The 20,421-nt window shown below is 48.6% G+C and overlaps 1 protein-coding gene across 2 annotated transcripts in view; it reads left to right on the plus strand.

The window, feature by feature from the left end:
• Positions 1 to 20,421, plus strand: part of ndfip2 (Nedd4 family interacting protein 2) — a 129,258-nt gene that overhangs the window by 77,927 nt on the left and 30,910 nt on the right. For both annotated transcript variants that reach the window (XM_072476213.1, XM_072476214.1), the window contains 2 exons: positions 1,934 to 2,021; positions 16,216 to 16,340. In XM_072476213.1, coding sequence (XP_072332314.1) covers positions 1,934 to 2,021; positions 16,216 to 16,340 — 213 coding nt within the window. The remainder of the gene's footprint in view (positions 1 to 1,933; positions 2,022 to 16,215; positions 16,341 to 20,421) is intronic.

Consider the following 20,421-nt stretch of genomic DNA (forward strand, 5'->3'; position numbering starts at 1 on the left):
TCTTGAGTAGTAGACAGAAAAGTTCCATGACATTATTAGAAGAACTATGGGCGGGATTCTCCACTCCCATGCCGAAGTGGCTGCGCCGTCGAGGTTCACGACGGTGCGGAACGGCCCCGGTCCCGACCGATTCAGGCCCTGACTATGGGCCAGGATCGGGGCCGCGTCATCTACACGCGCCAGGCCTTGTCGCCCGCGTAAAAGCGGCGCGGCATAGATGACGCGGCCGGCGCCGCATAACGGACGCCATGCGCGGGTTGGCCGGCGCCAACCCGCGCATGCGTGGTTGCCGTCCTCTCTAAGTCCGCCCCGCAAGAAGATGGGGGACGGATCTTGCGGGGCCGCGGAAGGAAGGAGGTCCTCCTTCAGAGAGGACGGCCCAACGATCGGTGGGCACCGATCGCGGGCCACCCCACATTCCAGGTAAAGTCCGGTGCAGGATCCCCCCTCACCCCCCCCCCCCCCCCCCCACAGGCCGCCCCCCCCCCCCAGCGTTCACGCACCGCCCACGACTGCAGCGACCAGGTGTGGACGGCGCCGGGGGGAACCCGCCGTTTTGGCCTGGCCGCTCGGACCATCCGGGCCTCAGAATAGCGGGGGTGCCGGAGAATCGCCATTTTCGGTGTCTCCGGCGAGTCTCCGGCCCACGGAACTCGACCGGGCCGTTCCCGCCACTTGGGAGAATCGTGGGAGGGCGTCGGACCGGCGTCCCCGGAAATTTTGGCGGCCCAGGCGATTCTCGCAACCGGCGTGGGAGTGGAGAATCGCGCCCTGTGTTTCCTTTGTATCTGCTCGTTTTCTCATTGCTGGGTGACGAGACCTTCTGAGCATAAATTGGCTGTCATTTGTTCCCATATTACAACAGTAACTGTAGTCCCCATATGGCCAGTTTCTGTTTTGAGTCCATGTTATTGGAGTGGAAATCAATGTGTCAGCGGTAGGAAGGGAACGAGTCAGATCAGTTTGTTACTTGCAGAAGGTTATCATTGATATGGTCAGGGTGTAGGTTATTACCACATCCTCTTCAGGGTATATGTATACCTCAAAGTAGAAGAATAATCTTAAGTTTAGACATTGCAACTTTAAGATTACCGTGATCTATATGTTTGAGTAGATTTGATATATATAGGTTTAGGTAACATAACATATTTGACTAGACCATGACATTTTAGAGCTTTAGTGTCTAGTATGTTCATAATATACAATATGTTATGAACAGAATTGTGTCAACTTTATCCTGGTCTTTATGAATATTAAGTTTATAGCCTCTTAAGCAGTTTCAGCTAATGAATTTGCAGCTTCAACACAATGCCTAATTCAAAGTGAAAGCACTGCAGTTTGTAGAACCTAAATGAGAAATGTTGTTAACATTCAGATAATGTAATAACACGCAGAATTTAAGGCAATTTGTATACTCACAACAGTTTGCACCATTTTGTCTAAATACATCAAGATTGCACAAAAACCCCTCTATCCTTTTTTCCACACTACTATTCAATTCCAATTAACAAATGAAGGCAATAAGGAAGGTTTGCTTTTAAACCAATGTTCGAACACTTCAATCTAGTTCAACTGTTGCTTTTTGTTAATAGCTTCTGGGGAAATTTTTCTTAAGTCATTATGCCCTTGTGACATTGTAACCACAATGGAAAATTTCCTCTGATTGCTTTTTCTGCTACTCTTTAGAATCTAAATCCTTTAGAATATCTGAAAAATTTTATTAGAAATAATAATTGGAGGAAATCTTGTCACTACCTTTGCAATGTGGCTAACATAATCTCCATTCCCTAGAAGTGGTTTTAAAGTGTTATTTAAACTGTTGGTTGACTTGGTTGGTTGTGGAAATGTTAGTTACATAAATCTGAGCTTTTTATGATTATAATCTAAAACTACATGCTTTAACATAAAGCATTGTGTCACCTTACAAATATAGGAGGAAGATTTTCCACCGAGAGATGACTTCAATGATGCTGACCAACTGAGGGTCGGCAATGATGGCATCTTCATGTTAGCATTTTTCAGTAAGTCTATTATCAATTTTTTGTAGTTTGTTGTTTTATTTGGTCATAACATTAGAATGTTGTAATGTTTATGCAGCTTCTTAAACTCTCTAGAATATGTGTAAATTGTATTTGCGATCTCAAGCTTTTTTCATAACCTACACATAGATTATTGTAGGTGAAAGGATTTTATAGGACTCTGCAATAAAGCGACATTAAGTGTTTCACGGATTGAAGTGATACTTGCAGCCCTGAATTATCACAATATCTGCTTTTAATGCTTTTTACCTTTTTAATGTGCAGGTTGGGCCTTGTGTACATAATATTGTACGAGTAATACGCAATTCGACTATTCAAGCTCTAATGTTGTAGGCTTGATTCAGCTCCATAATAAACACAGGTTGACTGGCTTTTTCTTCGCCTTGATTTTGCTTTTAATCTAACCATCTCTCTTTAAACACATCTATTTGATGAATTACATGATTTGAGGATTACTGCATCCTTTTGCTCTTTTTGAATGTTGCCAGTGGGCATGTAACATAGTAATGTCTTGGGCACAGAAGCCATTTTGGGATGCGCACCAACTTGCATCTCCCCCAATTCTAACAGCACCAAAGGTGCCAGCGACCCACTACAGTCTCTTCACCTCGGATACCTGACCGATCAGCACCCATGTAGGAGCCAAGCATGGATTCTTCATACCCACCCGTACAAAAATAAAGAAAACACACTAAAACGGCAGTCTTAAGGGGAATTGCTTATATACCATAAAACACAACATAACCCCAAACTAAGGCCCAGTGTAGAACCAACATTATTCCTTTATATTATGCAGAAAGGACCGGCAGCAACATGTTCGGATTATGATTAAACCTTCAGAGCCTCCCATGAAAGGAAGAAGAAAAAGGAAGGAAACACTAGAACTACCAGAACTAACCAGAGGATAACAAGGGACCAGAACCCAAACCAGGCTCCGTATTTCCCTGCCGCAGCTCATCCGCAGGCCCCCGTGCACCAAAGAAACAAAACCTAACCACCCAGGATGTCCCCAACGAGCCCCCTCGAAAAGGGACATCCCAAGCCCATAGAGGTGACAGGGTACTAGCCATGGCATCCAAACTGGCCTAGCCCAGCACATCTGGATACAACGGAAACTATACCCCAGAGCCACCAGCAAAACCTGAAACCCACCCAAACCCATACCTCTCCCACCCCATCCGGGAAAATGCATCGTCCCTATTAATACTATGAAGAAGAGGCTAATCACTCACTCCAGCCCCAACTGGGGGGGAGGGGGGGGGAAGAGAACCCCAACTCAAGAAGAACCCCAACTCAAGAAGAACCATCAAGACCTCTAACAATTGGGTGTACTGGGAGGGAGAGCCAATTCCCTCCTCCCTTGTGCAAGCAGGGGAACTTCCCCCAAACCTGTGCAAGCAGGGGAACCTCCCCCAAACCTGTGCAAGCAGGGGAGCCTCCCCCAAACCTGTGCAAGCAGGGGAGCTTCCCCCAAACCACCGGACCAGACCAGGATTAGAAACAGAACCCTGCTCACCCAGATGAAGAGAGATAGAAAGAAGACCCCAGGGGTGTGAAGTCCGAATTGACTCCGAATGACCGCCATCACAGAGGATACCAAGAGCAATCCTCTCTTCAATAATCCAACCTTAATCTCACTTCGGCATACACCATTATTAAATCATCTTATTCTCAAAAAAGGATCCTAACGAGACCCCCAAATGAAGGTCAAACCTCAGGAGTCTGAAGGAACCCAGTCCTCCCCAGGGTACAAAATCTGCCCAGGCCATCAAAGGATAAAGACATGGGGCGTCATTCTCCGCCGGCGGGAGTCTCCGTTTTGCCGGCGCCCGGGGGGGGTTCCCGACGGCGTGGGGGTGCCCCACAATGGGAAACCCCATTGACCGGCCGGTGTTACGGAGACTCCCGCCGGCCGGCCGGGGCAGAAATGTGGCGGGGCGGGTAGGAGAATTTCGCCCATGGATTCTCAATTCAAATACCGTTTAAAAAAAAATAAAAAATAAAAAAATTAAAATGTAAGAACAGGATAAATCCCTGCCACAGTTTAGCTCTAACTGGAGGGGCTGTCCTCAATCTCAATGAGGACTGAACTAACCCAACACACCCCAACCATCGACCCTTCACCCCGCTCTGGCTCCACTCATCCATCTTATAAACAAGATGGGAGTGATTTAAAAAAAAACAGAAAACTTTCCTACCACAACCACCAGGCTTATAAGACAAAACAACAAAAAGGAGTAAAGCTGTGCACAGATCACACTTCACATGATCGACTCAACATGACTTTGCAAGAACAGGATAATCGACAACACCCGCCCTCACTCCCTGGCAGGAGAAAGGACAACATTAAATATTAAGTATTTACAACATAATCACAAGGCAGTAACGTCCAGGATTATGGAAGAATTGCAGGATAAAGACACCATCCACATTACATGAAAAGGTAAAAGGATAAACTAGGATCAGCAAGCACTCTTCAAGATCTCTCAAGACCTCCAGTGTTGAGGCACCATCACGTACACCATGCCGTCTTTCTGACACCCAGGTGGTCCACAGTCTAGGCCCCAGCTGTGGGAGACTATAAGACCCGCTCAGCCCCTCACTGCCAGCACCGAGATTAGGATCATATATGACCAGCTATCGGTGGGCCCAACCGGCCTCTGGCCTTGTAGATCTGATTAATTATGCTCCATCGCATCAGATGCGCTCCATCTCCAAATCAGGATTATCAAAACATGGCAGTCAATTTTCAAATTCAATCAGGAACTCGCCAGTAAACAAAAGGGCACGAGCTTGTGAGCAGCTGCATTTTTGTGAGCTCCGGTTCTGCCCGTCTTTTAATCCTTTATTTTAGCCTGGTGCACGTTTTGCTTTCTCTTGGCTTCCATAAACTTGTGCAATGTACCTGGAGGTTCCTGATTGGTACTTTGCGAAGTAGAGCCAAGATAAATTGTAAAAGTCTTCCTTTGTGGTGAACGGACCGAGCTGGGGTGGGGCCCAGCTTACAGAGGCGTAGTTGCTGCTGAGCTAGCTCTCACTTCGACTGTGCTATGTGCATCTGGGTGATGGCCGCCATCGACAAGTTTGTGGTGGTTGTAAAGTTCGTCTCTGCAGTTCTGGTCATCAGGGCTCACTTTGAAATATTGTGGGGTAACTTTGGGAGAGTAGTAAAGGCGCATGAGAGTTTTTGCACTCAAAGAGCATTTCCCTTAGTGAGGGCCCACCTTGTGTCATGGAGATCCTACTACGTGGTGCATCGTTTATCCTGATTGGTCCGAGGGGTAGTGACCAGACAACATGTGTTTGTGGGCTCGGTCCCTGGCGAATTCCTTTTTTAAAATATAAATTTAGAGTACCCAATTCTTTTTTGTTTCCAATTAAGGGGCAATTTAGCGTGGCCAATCCACCTAGCCTGCACATCTTTGGGGTTGTGGGGGTGAGACCCACACAGACATGGGGAGAATGTGCAAACTCCACATGGACAGTGACCCGGAGCCAGGATCGAACCTGGGTTCTCAACGGCGTAGGCAGCAGTGCTAACCACTGCGCCATTGTGCTGCCCTGTATTTCTATTAATGATGAATGGGCTGAGAAAGATAGCCTGCTGTTTACCACCACCCTTTGTGCTGGGGAACAAATGGCACTAAGATTAAGAACATGCGGATTCAGGCATTGAAAACCTCAGATGGGGAGGGCGTGAAGTCTGTAGCAGAGCAGTGATTCTGATGGCTTTGATTTCTGAAACTTTAAAGTAAAGTTGTGATCCATCATTGTGTTGGAGCTAGCGGTTTGCGGGAGGTGGTGGTGGCATCGGAATAAGTGACGGAGAGTTAGAGCTGCATTTGGTTAATTAATTTACCGGATGTTGGCGTCGCTGCCAAAGCCAGCACTTCTTGCATATCCTAAGTTGCCAGTAAAGGCCTTACTGGGCCATTTTAGAGGGAAGTTAAGAATCGTCCGCAGCGATATATGGTGCTAGTCACATATATAGGCAGCAAATTTACTTCCTCAAACAGTTTTAGTTCTAGCATGTGATTCTGACATATCATGCTTTTAAATATTCAAGTTTGTGTTGTCGTCAGCTTTTACAGTAGTATTCAGACATCCATTAATGGTGATGTAATTTGAAGTGATTGGTATTAGTAGATTGTTCACGCCATCTTGTGGAAGTTTGAAGGAGTGCAGTGTAGGTCTTGGAGTGCATCACACCCAGCAATTACACTGAGAAATCCTGATATTTTATTTTTCTGTGCTATCATCCAAATATTCACAATTTTCTTATTGTTTTTCATTCAGATACCCTTCAAACACTGTCGGAACTTGGCTATGCTTGACCATATTGCTGGGTGCCATATGCTAAAATTACTCATGCTCCAAGTTTTTGTTGCAGTACTGGCTAAGGATGCGCACACACCCATATTCCTGCCTTGTCTCAAGCTGAAGAAACTGCACAGTACAATCAGTTACTTTTTTCCTCATCTTTTGGAAAGATCTCTGCACCTAGCGTTGCAATTCCCTGACCTTTTGGGCCTGTGCCCTAGAGTGAATAATGTTTTTAAGGGAGGATACTTAAGTGATGCTTTCAGTTGTGCATTTAGAAAGGCAGTCATGCTTTGGTCTGTTATATTAATTAATATGGTGGGGGGGTGGGGGGGTTGGAATTCATTCATACCCACCATCAGGACACCTGGCATATTGATTTTATCTCTCTCGCTCTCTCTAACCTCAGCCTCTGAGCTGGATGCATAAGGTGACTGGGCCCAATATGTGCTCTGATGTAAACAGGCCTATTCTCTGTGTTTCTGGACATTACATTGTGCCTGAATTCTGGATAGCCCTCCTTTCACTGGACGTGAGCTTCTGTACCCATTCCATTCTTCTTCAGATCCAGGATATTCCCCGAAGGCCGGCCAAGAGCAAGAGGATATTTTAATAGCCACTCACTCACTGAGTCGACTGTGGCTGCTGGATATGTCCTATGACCCAGATTTAGCGTTATTGTCTCTAAAATGGGTTTTGCTTCTGAATCTTCACATGAAATTCAGGTTTGAATACATGAAATTGCAATGTAGGAGGAAACTCAATGACTTGTCATACTCTTGATTCTTAATTCTTCTTTGCCTTTTTTCACATTGTTCCATATTCTCAGAAAGTTAGTCGCTTTAGATGATTCTATTACAGTCTCAATAACCACTTCTGGCAAAACCAAATTCTAATCAATTTCATTGCGATCAAAACATTTGTCCTTTCTATTCAATGTTTTGGTACTGATCCATGAGTCTATGCCGTGTTACTAATTTAACAGCATGTTGTAAAACCTCTGACCTGGTCGATATTCTGAATATTTAACATTTTACTGATATGCATTGCTGATAGGCCAATGGTTCATAACATATGCATTAGGTCCATGCCGTGTTACTAATTTAACAGCATGTTGTAAAACTTCTGACTGGTCGATATTCTGAATATTTAACATTAAAGATATTGCTGATATGCATTGCTGATATGCATATCATATTATGAACCATTGGCCTTGGGTCCTGTAACAAGAACACCCTTTGGTAATTTACTTTTTGTAGGCTATCTAGAAATTTATGCCCAGTTAAATATGGAACCTTTGTCCAGCTATTTTACATAAGAATACCTAGCATTTGAAACTCTTCAATGTCCCCTTGATGTTTAAACTCCCTCCCTCCATTCTTAGTTTTCTCATATGTATGTTCATCTTTTTCTCCCACACTCTGTCTCGGTATCCACTCTTCGTTTGAATTTAAATTTATGTCTCGAGTTTCACTCTTTAAAGCCAAATGCTTTTGTTATTGAGTCTTCCGTGCCTTCACCACTCCTCACCCAACCCTGGAGCCATAGCCTCACTCTGCAATCGCTGTTTGGGTTTCATACAAGCCCCATTTCAATTGTTCCCACCAAAAATAAATTGTGTCTGCACTCCTCTTTGGAGGAGAATGTCATGGCAGTGCGTGTTGCATTCCAGTAGTAAGCATTCAGGAGAATGATCCTTGGTTACAATCCCCGAGGCTCACTGTTGTTTACCTAGATATAAGGCAAGGAAATTGAGGAAGATTGTATTGGATGCCACATCCACCTTTGGCTATTGATCCTCAGAAAATATCTTGTGTAAAAGCCAAAGGTTTATTGGTATTTCTGTGTCTACTTTTTTTCCTTTTCTCTTTGCTCCTTCAGTTCCATGCACTCACTCATTCCCCTTTCAAAACTAATTCTGTTTCACAAACTTCCAACGTTTGCGCTTTTTCCAGCATCATAATTTCTTTCTTTGCATGCCTTTCAACAGTTCGCTTTTCCCACTATGTTGTTTCTTGCTCTCACCTCCTTGACTGCAGCATTGTACATTTCTAAGGTGGATCAAGGGGAGGAAGAGAACAATATCACCACGCGTAACACAAGCATGCACCTTGCTACTCCTGCTGAGAGTTGGCAGTGCTATCTGTTACATTTTAATGACTATTATTACCATGATACGTTGACAGGTCTTTCGAGAGGGGCATTTTTGTGGTTCGATGAAAAAAGTGGGGGGGGGAAGAGAGAAAGAGATAACTCTTGCATTTATGCATATTTTCTTTCATGGCCACCTGATTTGGGGCCGCTCTGAAAGGACAGAGATGAGGGGAATTTTTTTTCCTGAGGGTTGTGTCTCTGGGTGGGATTCTCCGACCCCCCGCCGGGTCAGAATTGCCGGGGGCTGGCGTGAATCCCGCCCCCGCCAGTTGCCGAAGTCCCGCTGCTGGAATGCATGTACCGCCGGCGAGAATCAAACCACCTCTCTTACCGGCAGGACAAGGCGGCGCGGGCGGGGTCCTGGGGGGGACACGGGGCGATCTGGCCCCGGGGGGTGCCCCCACGGTGGCCTGGCCCACGATCGGGGCCCACCGATCCGCGGGTGGGCCTGTGAGAGGCCACTGACGCTCCCGCGCATGCGCCGCACGGCAAAGTCATTTCCACGCCAGCTGGCGGGGCACCAAAGGCCTTTCCCGCCAGCTGGCGGGGCGGAAATCAGTCCGGCGCGGGCCTAGCCCCTCAAGGTGAGGGCTCGGCCCCTCAAATGCGGAGGATTCCGCACCTTTGGGGCGGCGCGATGCCGGACTGATTCGCGCCGTTTTTGGCGCCGGTCGGCGGACATCGCGCCGATTTGCGGAGAATCCCGCCCCCTGTCTCAGAAGGCATTGGCAGTGGGATCACTGAATATTTTTAAAAGCAGAGTTGGATAGTTTCTTGTTGGGCAAAGGTTATCGGGTAGATGTGGAATGTGGGACTCAACACAAACATATCAGCCTTGATCTTATTGAATAGTGGTGCAGGCTCCAGGGGTCAAATGGCTTACTTCTGCTCCTAGTTTATATGTTGGTATGATGTCTCAAAGCACTTTATATCCAATGGGGTACTTTTGAAGTGTAGCCACTGTGTAATTTAGGCACAAAAACAGACAATGCAGGACAATCTCAGCAGGTTTGACAGCATCTGTGAAGTAAGAAGGGAGCTAACGTTTCGAGTCTAGATGACTCTTAGTCAAAGCTTTGACACCAACACCGAATAGACTAGAGTGGTTCAGGAAGGAAGTTCACCACCACCTCCAGGGCAAATCGGGATGGGAAATAAATGCTGGCCGAGTGACACCCACATCCCATGATAAAAGACGACATCTGTCAATCAGAGTCGTCTCTCTAACCCAGGCATTTTCAATGTCGGGGGCGCGACCCACGGGTGGGTCGTGGGTGTCTGTCGGACGTGGCGCTCCCGATTGCGCAAATTTGCGCGCCACAGCTGCAGCAGCCGGCTTTTAACAATGCTGGCTGCGAGCGGCCTTCAAAAAAGCCGCGGCCATATAAAGAAAAATACGGCAGCACTGCGCATGCGTGCCCGCTCATTGATGCGCATGCGCAGAGTTTTGTGCATGCGCACCAATGAGCGGGCACGCACGCGCAGTGCGACTGCGTTTATTTATATTGTCGCGGCCTTTTTGAAGGCCGGTCGCAGCCAGCATTGTTGAAAGCAGGCTGCTGCTCGCTCTGCCCAGTTAGGAAGTGTTCGGTTCTTCTGAACAAAGCTAAGGCCGAGTTTCTCCCCGGCGACTAGCACCATTAGACCCACCCACAGAGATCGAGAGCCATGGCCTCCACCTCTGAACTCGCCTGCATCTACAGCGTGCTCATCCTGCACGCCGTCACCATCACGAAAGACAAACTCAATGCCCTGATTAAAACAGCTGGTGTGACCATTGAACCTTTCTGGCTGATGCACGATCAATGACCACTAAAACGAGGTAGTTTTAATAAGCTAGATGTTTCCCCCAGCAGCTCAGGTATAGAATGAGGGCTGCTGGGACGGCACGGGTTCTTATACCCCGCCTATCAGGGCGGAGCTATTATACATACACTGTAGCCAATAGCAAGCATACAGGTTCTACCAATGGTTCTTTAGCCTCTCGGGTACCGTAATACCTATAATACCACAGTCACCCCCTGTTTTTAAAAACAAAAGTCCGGCGGGGGTGGTGGCCAGCAACTACAAAACATAACAACATGGTATAATTAGTTATGGAGGTACCGTAATACCTCCGTACAGTGTTTAGTGACTATTTACAAGTCTGGTAGCTATGTACATTTGGTGTTTTATATTTACAGATTACAGTTAAAATGAAGCAATCAGTCGATCGGGATCCTGGTCGTCCTCTGTGATCGTCGGAGCCTCGGTGGAGACTCCGGTGGAGGCTCGGGTGTCTGTGACTCCGGGAGCGTGGCTTCGATCTCCATGGCAGCTTCGTCACCCTTAGACGGCGCTGGTGTTGAAAACGGCTGACCTGGGGAGGGAGCGCCTGCGGGGGGTGTTGGTGGGTGGGGGGGGGGGGCTTAGGCAGGGGCGGCGGAAGGACCGATCCTCCTGTAAGGTGCTACAGTGGAGGGGAGGGTGGGACTGGTGGCTGGAATGTGCATGGTGTTCCGGCGGGCGCCAGGTTCCGTAGGGAGACCGTATCTTGTTGGCCGTCGGGGTACGTGGTGTACTGGGGGTTACCATGGAGCAGATGGACCCTCTCGACCAACGGGTCCGACTTGTGTGCCCGCACGGGTTTTCGGAGCAGGATGGGTCCGGGTGCTGCCAGCCAGGTCGGGAGCGAGGTCCCAGAGGAGGACTTCCTAGGGAAGACAAGGAGACGTTCCTGAGGTGTCTGATTGGTGGTTGTACAAAGTAGTGACTGGATGGAGTGGAGGGCATCCGGTGGGCTTCTTGCCAGCGGGAGACTGGGAGGTTCCTGGACCATAGGGCCAGTAGGACGGTCTTCCAGACCATTCCGTTCTCCCTCTCTACCTGTCCGTTACCCCGGGGGTTGTAACTGTTCGTCCTGCTCGAGGCGATGCCCTTGCTGAGCAGGAATTGACGCAGCTCGTCGCTCATAAAGGAGGACCCCCTATCGCTATGTATGTAAGCGAGAAACCCGAACAGTGCAAAGATGCTATGGAGGGCCTTGATGACGGTGGTTGCGGTCATGTCGGGGCAGGGGATGGCGAATGGGAACCGGGAGTACTCGTTAATCACGTTCAGGAAGTACATCTTGCAGTTGGTGGCGGGGAGGGGGCCTTTGAGGTCCATGCTGAGGCGTTCAAAGGGACGGGAAGCCTTTATCAGGTGCGCTCTCTCGGGCCGGTAGAAGTGCGGTTTGCACTCCGCGCAGATTTGGCAGGCCCTGGTGGCAGTCCTGACCTCGATGGAGTAGAGCAGGTTGCGGGTCTTGACGAAATGGAAAAAGCGAGGCAGAGGTACTTGTGGAGGGCTCTGAGGCGGTCCACTTGTGCGGTGGCACATGTGCCGCAGGACAGGGCGTCAGGAGGCTCATTTAGCTTCCCGGGACGATAAACGATCTCGTAGTTGTAGGTGGAGAGTTCGATCCTCCACTGCAAGATCTTGTTGTTTTTTATCTTGCCCCTGCTGTGCATTAGCGAACATGAAAGCCACCGACCGTTGGTCTGTGAGGAGAGTGAATCTCCTACCGGCCAGGTAATGCCTCCAATGTTGCACAGCTTCTACTATGGCCTGGGCCTCCTTTTCGACTGAGGAGTGGCGGATTTCGGAAGCATGGAGGGTACGGGAGGAGAAGGCCACGGGCCTGCCCGCTTGGTTGAGGGTTGCTGCCAGAGCTACGTCGGACGCATCGCTCTCTACCTGGAAGGGGAGGGACTCGTTGATGGCGTGCATCGTGGCCTTTGCAATGTCTGCTTTTATACGGCTGAAGGCCTGGCGGGCCTCTATCGACAAGGGAAAAACTGTGGACTGGATCAGGGGACGGGCCTTGTCCGCAAAGTTGGGGACCAACTGGGCGCAGTAACTAAAAAAAAACCTAGGCAACATTTTAGGGCTTTAGAGCAGTGAGGGAGGGGGAACTCCATAAGGGGGCGCATGCGTTCAGGGTCGGGGCCTATAACTCCATTTCGCACTACGTAGCCGAGAATGGCTAGATGGTTGCTGCTAAACACGCATTTATCCTTATTGTATGTTAGGTTAAGGATTTTAGCGGTCTGGAGAGATATTCAGAGGTTGGTGTCGTGGTCCTGCTGGTCATGGCCGCAGATGGTGACATTCTCGAGGTACAGGAATGTTGCCCGTAAACCATACCGGTCAACCATTCGGTCCATCTCGCGCTGGAAGACCGAGACCCCGTTAGTAGAGCCGCCCGTCTGCCTCAAAGGCAGTGTATTTGTGGTCACTTGTGCGGATTGGAAGCTGGTGGTCGGCGGACTTGAGATCCACCGTGGAGCAGACCTTGTAATGCGCGATCCTGTTTACCTGGTCGGATATGCTGGGGAGAGGGTACGCATCCAGCTGCGTAAACCTGTTGATGTCCTGAATGTAGTCGATGACCATCCTATGCTTCTCCCCGGTCTTTACCACCACTACTTGAGCTCTCCAGGGGCTGTTACTGGCTTCAATGATATGACCCCTTCCCTCAGTAGCCTTTGGACCTCTGACCTAATAAAGATCCGGTCCTGGGCACTGTAGCGCCTGCTGCTGGTGGCGACGGGTTTGCAATCTGGGGTGTGGTTCGCAAACAAGGAAGGCGGGTTGACCTTCAGGGTCGCGAAGCCGCAGACAGTAAGGGGGGGTATAGGGCCACCGAATTGGAAGGTCAGACTTTGAAAGTTATACTGGAAGTCTAAACCCAGGAGTGTAGCCACGCAGAGATGGGGAAGGACGTAGAGGCGGACATTTTTGAACTCCCTTCCCTGGACTGTGAGGTTTGCTACTCAAAACCCCTTTATCTCCACTGAGTGGGAACCGGAGGCCAGTGAGATTTTTTGATTAACAGGGTGGATGAGGAGGGAACAGCGCCTTACTGCGTCGGGGTGTATGAAGTTCTCCGTGCTCCCAGATTCAATTAAGCAGGACGTCTCATGCTCGTTTATGAAAACGGTCGTCGTAGCGGTTGAGAGTGTTCGAAGTCGAGACTGATCCAGAGTCAACCAAGGCCAATCGCAGTAGTTGGGAATTCTGTTCAGGCCGTGTGGTCGGCCGAGCTGGGGTGCTGGGGGTTCATCCAAGATGGCGTCTCCCATTGGTCGCACATGGCCGGGGGTGCACAAAATAGCGGCGCCCATCCCTCGAGCGCGGCGTCCGTACAACAAGATGGCGGCGCCCAGGGTCCGCACGTGGCCCTGGGATATGGGGGTGGCGGTGACCGCTGGCCACTCTGGGGCCCGTGGAGAAGTTTGTGGTGGCGGTCCGGATTCACCGCTGGAGACCGCGGCCACCGCTCGGGCCTGACATACCCCCAAGAAATGGCCCTTTTTGACGCATCCCCTGAAGGTGGATGCGTGGGCCGGGCAGCGCTGGCGGGGGTGCTTGGCCTGCCCGTAAAAGTAGCAGCGGGGCCCCTCGGGGTTGCCAGGCCGCCTTGCAGTGCAGGCCTGCGGGGGAACGGGCAAGTCTCTGGGTCGGCCGCTGCGGGGTTCCACGCTGCCCAGGGGGCTGCCGCGCGGACGGGAACGTAGGCGCGGGCATTCCTGGAGGCCACGTCCAGGGAGCCTACAAGGGCCCGTGCCTCCCTAAAACCCAGGGTGTCCTTCTCTAACAGGCGCTGGCAGATTTGTGATGAAAGCATACCTGCCACGAAAGCGTCCCGGACTAAGAGTTCCGTGTGTTCGCTCGCTGAAACTTGCGGGCAGCCGCAGCTTCTGCCCAGAACCAGGAGTGCGCGGTAGAATTCCTCCAACGATTCCCCAGAGGTTTGCCGTCTTGCTGCAAGCAGATGCAGGGCGTAGACCTGGTTTACCGGGTGAATATAGTGTCCTTTTAGCAGCTCGATTGCTGCAGCGAAGTCTTCCGCTTCCTCGATGAGGGTGTAGATCTCCAGGCTCACCCTTGAGTGCAGGACGTGCAGTTTCTGCTCTCCCGTGGGTGCGTTTTCTGCCATCTAGAGATACCCTTTAAAACACGGCAACTAGTGCTTGAAGATTGCCGCTGAGTTCGCCGCGTGGGGGCTAAGTTGCAGACACTCCGGCTTGATTCGGAGCTCCATCCTTTCGTCTTAAACATCTAGCTTATTAAATTCATGCACGATCAATGACCACTAAAACGAGGTTGTAGTCCAACTGAAGGCTTTAATAAACTAGATGTTTCCCCCAGCAGCTCAGGTACAGAATGAGGGCTGCTGGAACGGCACGGGTTCTTGTACCCCGCCTATCAGGGCGGAGCTATTATACTCTCTAGCCAATAGCAACCATACAGGTTCTACCAATGATACGTTAGCCTCTCGGGGACCGTAATACCTATAATACCACACTGGCCTAGTCTGTTTGCCAAGGCAGTGGCTAATATTGACGTCAATATTGATCTGCAATGTTGGTACTGGTAGCAGTGCCCCAGCTGCTGCAGCAGTTGTTTCCACCACTGCCCCTGTTGCTGCTGAAGAGAAAAAGGAAGGGATGAAACGGGAAGTATCTGAAGAGTCTGACGATGACATGGGCTTTGGGTCTCTTTTGATTAAACGTGTCGTGCAACAACATTGTTACAATTTCCAAAAAAAAAAAAATTGAATATAAAAGACGGCTGTTGCCCGTGAATTTGCGCAATCGGAGACGCCGAAGATTTTTAAAAAAAAATTCTGTGTATTATTCCTGCCTGAAGGGAGGCAGAAAGCAGGTCACGCCCCCGAACGTTGCCATCATGCGCGTTTGCGATTCCTCCACTTTGTCAGCAACAAACAAGGTAAGAGAAAATGGCTGGCCAGCGTGGGCCGCGAAGGTCGGCCGACGTGGGCCGCAAAGGTCGGCCGGCCGACATAGGCCGCAAAGGTCGGCCGGCGTGAGCCGTGAAGGTTGGCCGGTTGGCACAAACGGGCCCCCGGAAAAAAAGTTTGAGAAACACTGCACTAACTAGTGAACAATCTTTTCTCCTGTAGCATAAATTATTGTGATAATTTAAAATTTGGCAATTTTGTGTTTGTCCTGATGAGTGCAAGGCAAAAATATTTGACAACCTGTCTTTTTTTCAGCAATATTCTAACTTGCAAATTGTTTTGTTGAAGATGAGAAAAGGCCGTTTTTACTGAATTACAAGTAAATTAATTGTTGATATGTGTAGTTTCAAACATGTATATCTCTCAAATCTGTATTCCTTTGATGCGGATAAAGTATTGGCTTGGTACTTCAAGACTTTGACTTACCGGTTGTTACTTTGCTTAATGGAGGTGATCGTGCAGAACCATATTGATGGCATCGTGACAAACGTGAAAACCGATCTGATGTCAACACAAGTGCAGGTCCTTGCACAAAATAGAATAGAATTGATGTATGACTATCAATCAAAAGTAGACATCCCCAGTAAAAATGCGGCACGTGGCACAGTGGTTAGCACTGCTGCCTACGGCGCTGAGGACCCGGGTTCGAATCCCAGCCCTGGGTCACTGTCCGTGTGGAGTTTGCACATTCTCCTCGTGTCTGGGTGGGTTTCGCCCCCACAACCCAAAGATGTGCTGGTTAGGTGGATTGGCCCCTTAATAGGAAAAAAACTAATTGAGTACTCTAAATTTCTTTTAAAATGCTTAACCAATTCATTTAACATATGGGAATTTTACATTTTAGCAAGGTTTGAATGGTGTATGTAATTGTGTCAAAATGTTGAATATTTACAGGTATTTATTTTGTTTCTATAGTGGCATTCCTGTTTAATTGGATTGGCTTTTGTCTGTCATTCTGCCTCACCAACACCATAGCAGGCCGTTACGGTGCGATTTGCGGGTTTGGACTGTCTCTGATTAAATGGATTCTGATTGTACGAGTAAGTAGCTTTTTATTATTTTGTTTTGTGTGTGCATATCGGGTCAACACTGTTTAAACATTGTTGGTGCTTTAAAAGAAATGGCCTCTGGAATTTTCATCCCAAATCCTTTTACCTTGCCACCCTTCTGCCTCTTTATCTTTTCAATTGCTTTTTCTTACTGCCTGTTCCCTCCAGTTTAATGCTAACAGACTGACGCTCTCCTTTTATAAGCTGCTCTGAAATGTTGTTCAGCATGAATATTGCTCTAAGTGCAGATTAAGTTTAATTTTATGTCAGAAATCTGGATTGTAAAAGTGATAGTCAAGTTGGGAGGCGAGATGAGAGTGACTGCTCTTGACATCAAGGCAGCACCGAATGTTGCATTAAAGGTGGAGGACAGAGAACATCCCACAGCATGCAACCCGCCACCACTTTGTTGCAAGCTAAACACGGCACGAGGTAGAAAAGGCCATCCGATAGCTAAAGAACAACACGGCCTCTGGAGTGGATGGAATCCCCGCAAAGCACTAAAACATAACGGGGAAGCCAGTAAGTAAAGTCGCCATAGTCTCAGGTGACCAGAGGCTGCTTTACCCTTTTGGGGAGCAGAGCTGACTGGCGGTGATTTAACCTGAGGATCACCACACCTCAGGCAAGGGGCAAGTTGAGAAGGTGGGCCTTCATTAATAACCTCAGCCAGTACAGGAATTGAACCTATGCTGTTGGCATCACTCTGCCAACAAACCAGATGTCCAGCCAACTGAGCGAAACCAGATCCAAGGTCATCCCAGCCTATGTCATTGAACCACAGTATACAAATGATGTTTACATCTGCACACGGTCAGAGGCCGAGCTCCGAGCTATTGTCGACACCTTCACTGAGGCGTATGAGAGCATGGATCTTACACTAAACATCTGTAAGACAAAGGTCCTCTATCAGCCTGCTCCCACCACACAACACTGTTCCCCCAGTTAACAAAATTAATGACGCGGCCTGACGTGGAGAAAAACCATCCAGGATGGAGCTGAACACCTTGGCTTTCATCACAAGCTAAAGCCAAGCATTGACAACGAAAGGAGTGTGTGGCAATCCGGGCATCTCAGTCACCTGCTCCTCCAACAACTGCCTGCCCCACCTGTGACAGACTGTAGAGAGCACATTGGAATCCTCAGTCACCCGAGAACTCACTTTTAATGTTGAAGCAGGGTATCCCGAACCCAAGGGACTGCGTAAGAATCATAGAATCCCGACAGTGCGGAAGGAGGCCATTCAGCCTATCGAGCACCGACCCTCTGAAAGGGCACCCTACCTACGCCCACTACCCTGCCCTATGCCCATAACGCCACCTAACCTTTTGACACTAGGGGCAATTTTGCATGGCCAATCCACCTAACCTGCATGTCTTTGGACTGTGGGAGGAAACCGGAGCTCCCGGAGGAAACCCACACAGACACAGGGAGAATGTGCAAACTCCACACAATCACCCAAGGTCGGAATTGAACCCATGTTGCTGGCACTATGAGGCAGCAGTGCTAACCGCTGTGCCACCGTGCTGCCTAGGAAGAAGAAACATTGAGGAGCCCAAATAGAATTGAAGTAAATGGGAATTACGGGGCAAGCTTTCCATTGGCTGGAAATATACTTGTCACAAAGGAGGGTGATTGTGATTGCTGGAGGCCAAACACCTCAGTCCCAGGACATCACTGCGGCAGTTCCCCAGAATCATGTCCTAATCCCAATCATCTTCATTATTAATGACCTTCCCACCATTAGAAGATTCAAAGTGGAAATATTTGCTGATGCACAGCGTTCAACACGACTCACGCCTCCTCAGATACTGAAGCAGTCCGTGCCTACATGCAGCGGGGCCTGGACAATATTCAGGTTTGGGCTGATAAAAGGCAAGTAACCAGTACCAGGCAATAATCATCTCCTAAAAGAGAGAATTTAATTGCCTTCTCTTGCTATTCAATGGCACTATTGCTGAATATTCCACATTGCTGGGGATGCCATTAACCTGAAATTAAACTGGACTAGCCATATGAATATTGTGGCTGCAGGGGTAGGTTAGAGGCTGGGAATTCTGAGGCGTGTAACTCGCCTCCTGACTCCCAATGTCTGTCCAGCATCTATCTGGCACAAATCAAGACTGGAATGGAATACTCCCTTTGCCATGATGTGTGGCTCCAACAACACTCAAAAAGGTCGATATCATAACAATTCTGTGATCACCCAGAAAAAAACAGCCTACTTGATTGGCATCCCATCCACCACATTAAACATTCCCTACTTCCACCATCAGTGAACATTAGCAGCAGTGTGTGTTATCTATAAAATGCACTGGAGCAGCTTGCCAAGGCTCAGTCAACTGCACTTTCCAAACCTGCAACCTGTACTACCTAGAAGGACAAGGGCTGCAGATGCATGGGAATGCCACCACCTGCAAGTTCCCCTTCAAGTCACACTCCATCTGACCTGGAAATAGATTCCTGTTTCTTCATGTCTCTGGGTCTAAATTCTGGAACTCCCTTCCCAATAGCACTGTGGGAGTACCTACAAAAGGTGAACTGCAGTGGTTCACGAAGGTGGCTCAACACCACCTTTACAAGTGCAGTTAGGGATGGGCAGTACATCCTGGTCTTGCTCGCTATGTCCACATCCCATGAACAAATTTTTTAAAAATTGAAGTAGACTGATGCAATGTGAAAAGTAAGCGAACCCCAGTCACAATACCCATAGTATGACGGATTGTGGAAAGAATGAATGGGAGGTGGTTTATTTAAAAGAGAACTGTGATGAGGTAAAGCATTTATGGATCAGTCTGAATGACTACAGAAAGAACAAGTTTTGGTGTTCATGGCCACCAATGTCCAGGATTAATGTCACTTTTTAAAATTCATTTATGGGAAGTGGGCATCACTGGCTAGGTCAGCATTTACTGCCCATACCTAGTTGCCCTTGGGGAGGCAGTGGTGAGCTGCCTTCTTGAATCGCTGCAGTCCCTGAGGTGTAGGTGCACCCACAGTGCAGTTAGGGAGGGAGTTCCAGGATTTTGACACAGTGAAGGAACGACAATATATTTCCAAGTCAGGATGGTGAGTGACTTGGAGGGGAACCTCCAGGTGGCCATGTTCCCAGGCATCTACTGCCCTTGTCTTTCTAGTTGGTAGTGGGTTTGGTAGATGCTGCGTAAGAAACCTTGATGAGTTCCTGCAATGCATCTTGTAGATAGTGCGCACTGCTACCACTGTTGGTCGATGGTGGAGAGAGTGAATGTTAGTACAAATCAAGTGGGCTTATTTGTCTTGGATGGTGTTGAGCTTTTTCTGTGTTGTTGGAGCTGAATTCATCCAGGCAAGTGAAGAGTATTTCATTACATTCCTGACTTGTGCCTTATAGATAGTGGATGGGCTTTGGGGAGTTGTTCACCACAGAATTCCTAGCCTCTGACATGCTCTTGTAGCTGTAATATTTATATGGCTAGTCCAATTCAATTTGTGGGCAATAATAACATCCAACATGTTGATAGTTGGGGACTCCGTGATGGTAATGCCATTGAATATCAAGGGGTGATGGCTAGATTCTCACTTGTTGGAGATGGTTATTGCCTGCCACTTGTGTGGCACGAATGTTACTTGCCGCTGGTCAGCCCAAGTCTGGATATTGCCCAGTTCTTGCTGCATTTGGACATGGACTGCATCAGTGTCTGAGGAGTTGCAAATGGTGCAGAATATTGTTCAGTCAGCAGCAAACATCCCACTTCTGACCTAATAATGGAAGGGAGGTCATCGATGAAGCAGCTGAAGATGGCTTGGCCTAGGACACAACCCTGAGGAACTCCTGCAGTGATGTTGTGGAATGGAGATGATTGACCTCCAACCCCTGCAATTATCTTCCTTTGTTCCAGTAATCCAATTTTGCTCGGACTTCTTGATGCCACACTTGGTCAAATGCTGCCTTGATGTCAAGGGCAGCCACTCTCACCTCACCTCTGAATTTCAGCTCTTTTGCCCATGTTTGAACCATAACTAAGCAACTGTTGAATTCTGGCAGCAGATGTCACCATTTTCAGAAGACCAGGAGTTGGTGGCAGCAGTT

Source organism: Scyliorhinus torazame, chromosome 15, assembly GCF_047496885.1.
Source record: "Scyliorhinus torazame isolate Kashiwa2021f chromosome 15, sScyTor2.1, whole genome shotgun sequence".
NCBI classification, from domain to species: domain Eukaryota; kingdom Metazoa; phylum Chordata; class Chondrichthyes; order Carcharhiniformes; family Scyliorhinidae; genus Scyliorhinus; species Scyliorhinus torazame.